General features: G+C 37.3%; 1 protein-coding gene across 29 annotated transcripts in view; it reads left to right on the top strand.

The window, feature by feature from the left end:
- FOXP2 (forkhead box P2) overlaps positions 1-5,000 on the top strand; it is a 401,726-nt gene that overhangs the window by 355,741 nt on the left and 40,985 nt on the right. For all 29 annotated transcript variants that reach the window (XM_086887066.1, XM_086887079.1, XM_086887085.1 and 26 more), the window contains one exon: positions 2,993-3,080. In XM_086887066.1, the coding sequence (XP_086743192.1) occupies positions 2,993-3,080 (88 nt within the window). The remainder of the gene's footprint in view (positions 1-2,992; positions 3,081-5,000) is intronic.

The raw sequence follows: 5,000 nt of genomic DNA, 5'->3' as shown, positions 1-5,000 counted from the left end.
GAGTACATCATCCCCTATCTAACTCTTTTAGAACATGCTGTATTTTTTGTATTGTTCTGTTATCAGTAATACATTAATTTCAGTCTGCTTTATAATGCTATGTGTAGTTCATAATCTGCCTCCTGATTTCCTAATATGTTGCAAATACAATCAGGAGAAAATCCTGTTTCTTTCAACAACTGAATAAGCAGAAAAATAATGGAATAAGCTTCATGTGTGTTGCATAGTCTACTTTACATTTTCAAACCTATAACTCAGCTCTTCAGGATCACTTTCCAGTCCTCCAACATACATTCTCCCCTTAAAAGTAAATATTTTTTTCTCAATTATAAATCAAGTTAGCATGGGATTAGTAAAAAATGAAGACAAGATAAAAGACTAGGAATATGCTGATAAAGTATGAAAATTAACTATCACAATTTGTACATAATTTAAAAGTCATGACAAGAAACAAAAAAAAACAAAAAACAACCCTGCAAAAAACCCAACCCTGCAAAAAAAACCCACCCAGCCAACCAGTCAACCCAAACCAAATTTAAAAACAAACAAAGGAAAACAAACACACAAAAAAGGAAAAAAAACCCAACCAAACCCTTTGGAGTGATTTCTAGCCTTCTGGAGGAAAGAATGTATTTCTGTCTTGGCAGATTGTCACATACTGGACCCTGACAGTGCATCAACTTAATACAGAGAAAAGTTATCTTAGAGGTTTTTAAAAATGTATTAGACCTAGTTTTTCTTTCACTATATTGCCTGTACTTGCATGATAAATAAAGCAAGCCTACTTCACAGGCAAGAAAGATCAGAAAAAAATAATTCTTAAAACAATTTTTACACTCTTACCATTTCTATAAGTAGCTTTTTTCCAAAATGCAAAGCAAAATGCACAGTCAAAGTATGGTATAAAAAAAAATGTGTGAATCTCACCAGTTTCTGAAGATTACTGTGTTAACTCTCAAGAAACTTGCAACATGCTCCCAAGTTACCGTGTAATCATATTGAAATTACATTACACTGGACTTCTCCCACACTGCATACTGCTCTTACATTTAAAGTTCCTCAGGGCAAGGACTATGTCTGTATCTATTTTGTAAGGTGTTATGCAAACATATGGTGTTGTAATAACTAATAAATAATCATGAGTATGCACTAGCCTCAAACTTGGGCTGGGAGATCTTGTATCCCTGTATTCTTGCTCACTCTGATGTTATCCCATGTACCTATGAGCATACACAGGTGAGCATGGAAGTGCACATGGAAGCACAGTGTACTGGTGTGTACTGGTGATAGTGGTAATGATGCAGAGGTAAAATCTGTCTTCAGATCTTTTTTCTGGCAATTTTGTACCAAATTAACTGAAAATATTAAACCATTACATTAACAGGCCATGCACTATCATGCCTGTGTAATTGAGGGAGTAAAATTCTTCTAAATCAAAATTTCAGAAAACAAATGAGCTGTATGTTCTGAGCAATTACTTGTTTTTTAAACTGATTGCTCATTTTTGCAATAATGGGGTGATGAAGTCAGTTCCTCTGAAAATAAAGAAATTGTAGGTTTTATGACTCATATAAAGAAAATGTGTCCTTGGTGATGCTTGAACTTAGCATAAACTACCAAACAAGTTGCGTGTATATTGTTAAAGAATTTTATATTAAAAGAATGAACAAAACAAAAAAATAAAAAAAAAGTAATGTCACAATTACTTACATCTCTTCCTCAGCCATGTTGTTTCAAGAATAGCAGAACATTTTGCTCACCTGAAAACTCTTTCTATAGGGTCCTAAACCTGTGAAGTCATGATTTAAAAGACACAAATGTTAGTACAAGTGATATAGTCACTCTATTTTTCTACTGTTTCTGACAAATACATTTTCCGCATAGATTGACAGTCAAATGACTGCTCCTTTCTCTGATTAATTCTGCTAGAAAAGGAGAAGATACATTTCCTCCATGGTATAGATAATGTAGTTCTTACAAATGTGAGACCATTTGTGACTGTAGTCCTTGCTAAGCTTACCCCTCATGCCTACAGTGGAAATAGCCAGTAAATCCGCATTCAAAGGCAGAACTTCTTTGCTCCCGTTTCTTCTTCAGCCTGATCCTTATGTTTTCTTTATTGGGTAGAAAGCCCACTATTAAAGCTCCAAAAGGGACTTCTTTGATCCTGGAAGAGAGACAGAAGAAAATGAACACATTGTCCTTCAGAAAAACATTATTAATTGATCTTTGTAAATTTATGCTCAACTGAAGTGTCTGGTGGACAGCCACTTGGGTCAGGGCTGAACTTCAGTTTCAGGCTGGGAATCCTCTTTCCCTGATGCAGTGTGTTTTTGTTTTGCTAAGCTCATGTGTGTAGCCTGAACCTTTCCCAGGAAGCTTGCTGTGTTAATAAGGTGTATAGCTGGTCCTTCCCCTGCCTTTACCTCACACACTTTTCTTCATACTGGGAGGGGGTAATAATTTCCATCATCCTCAGAGTCTACTTCTAGGAACTGCATTGCAATTTAGCTGTTCCCCTACAGCTCTGTTTTTGGGGCGGGGTAGTGGATGTTCTCTTGTTGCTTAATGATTAAAGAAAAGCAGATGGAGAAATCTTATCAAAGTCTAAATTAATTCTCAGTAGTTTAAGCAATCTAAATGCAATTAAATCTTTTTGAGATTCATTTTTAAGGTGACTCTCTTCATCTGCATCAGCAACAGGGAGTGGAGATCAGTTCTAATATACATAACTGGTTGCATTGGCCCTTAGATGGCATATGTGACCTGGGAGATAGAAACTGGATATCTGGCAGTCCTCACTGGGAATGTTTGTAGAACTAAATGAAATAATCAGTTTTGTTATTTTGTATTGTTGTCTGTATGGCATGTTCTGACTAGGTCTTTCTGCACAGCTCCCAGTGTAACTAATGGAAACCATATGTACAGGAGAGAAAAATGGACACATAAAGATATTTCCCTCATCTTAACACTGTCTTACTTCCTTCTTTAGGCACCTTAACAATGAACACGCATTGGATGACAGAAGCACTGCTCAGTGTCGGGTGCAAATGCAAGTGGTTCAGCAGTTAGAAATACAGGTTTGTTATATGGATGCAATATCCTCTTACTTATTTACTGTTAAACTAAACTAAATTGAAAACACTTGCCTTAGTGACTCTAGCTTAAAGGCATATGTTTCTTACATTAAATTTGTTGATATTCATGAACAAGTGAGGGTTTTTTACTTAAAGATTTTTCACATCATTAATTATGCAATAATTATCTAACATCAAGATTGTCTGCAGTATTTTGCTTGAACTAAGACTCTAATGCTGTTCCTCACGAATGAAAAATGCAGTCCCTGGAGCAAAGACTGGATCCAAGCCACTTTCTATAATGCTGGGTCAGGACCCCTCTTCCTTCTTCTTACCCAGTGCTTGTCCATGCTGTTCTGTGGGATAAAAGAGTAGCAGAGCATATCTCCACCCAAGATGACTCCCAGCCTGATAGGGGGCATTTTTCTGCAAGCAAGAAGGTGTAATGTCAGACTGGCTCAGGGAGGTCCCCGGGGAGTGGCATGCCTCAGATCGCAGGCCTGCAGTGCCCTGTGCATGCTCTAACCATTAGAGGTCACTGCATGTATGTGGATGCTCCCTTCGGCCTATGCAGGGAGTGATGAGTACCCCTGGGGTCTCCCAGTATTGTGGCTACACTTACCAGGCTGCTGAGGTTGGGCACAGCCTCAGAAGTGACCATGCAGGACACTTGCACCACGCTGTCTCCTCCTGCCCACACAGCAGTCATGGGGGGGACATGTCTCAGCACTCACATGTCCTCTTGGGACTGCTCACAGGAGCTCAAGGGGTGCAGCAAAGGACTAAGATTTTTGTCCCTGTTTCTTGCCATATGTAGAGAAATAAGGATAAAAACTCTCACCTTTCTCACTTTTTCAGAATATTGTCTCACAGTTCTCTTTCACGTAAGAATACTTACTCTTCTTTCAGATAAGTCTTTTTTGGGTCTTTTTTACTCTAATGCTGGAAATCCAAAAGAATGAAAGGAGCATACAGTAATGTAGTTTGTTGTCATTTTCCTTGAAATTAATAGTTTTTAAACACAGGTAAAGTTGCTACTTCTTTTATGTCATTTACATGATAGGGTTAGCTTAGTTTGTTAGGTTTTATAGGAATTTAAGGCAAATGCTATGTCACTAAAATGTCACACACATAGTATGAAGGCACACAATATGAAGAAGAAACCTTCCCAACCCTTGCCTCTAATGTTCTTTAACTGAAGATGCATTCATCAAATTAAATACCTGCAGTACTAAAGATAGTTCCCTCTCTTAAAATTATTTACAGTTGTTTTCCGTTGTCCAGTGTCAGTTTACAGGTGTAAGAGCAGGAACTCTCTGGAAAATGGTAGTATTAAACACCAAGTATAATTCTTACTGCAATTAATGTGCAATCATGTTGTGGGTAGCCAGAACCAAATCACTACAGTAAAATTTTGAACATTTCTTCTTGTAACTTATTTTGTGAAAAAAAGGAAAAAATCCTTTCATGTTGTAAAATACATTTTCTTCTTTTATATTCTGCTATTTTTATCAACAAGTTGCATATTTCAAGCCCTTTCTCCTGTTTAATTTTTTACATTTAATTTGGTACCTTGTTTGAATCTGAACCTACAAATATTTACACGATATATGATCAGAAAATGGTATCAGTTAGGAAAAAGTAGAGGTTTAAGTAACATAATGTTTTCAAAGACAGCATAAGGGCTTCATAGGAGCTGTTTACCATTTACAAAGGCTAGGCTGTAATCTAATAGTTGAAGTGAAGATTTAGCTTGTGCTGTGACCAATTATGCCAGTTTTTGCTTTGTCTGACTGCTAGCGAAGTAGGGTCCATCAGTTGTAATGAGACCCAGTGCAGTGTCGATGCCGACTTGATGGCAGAGTTCAGTGTTTCACACTGCCTGGGCTCTGTCACTCTATTGAATTAGATTGATGATGGCAG

This window comes from Cyanistes caeruleus, chromosome 4 (assembly GCF_971803275.1).
Source record: "Cyanistes caeruleus chromosome 4, bCyaCae1.hap1.1, whole genome shotgun sequence".
Lineage (NCBI taxonomy): Eukaryota > Metazoa > Chordata > Aves > Passeriformes > Paridae > Cyanistes > Cyanistes caeruleus.
The sequence above is the reverse complement of the archived record's forward strand: the minus strand, read 5'-3'. Positions and strand labels throughout refer to the sequence as shown.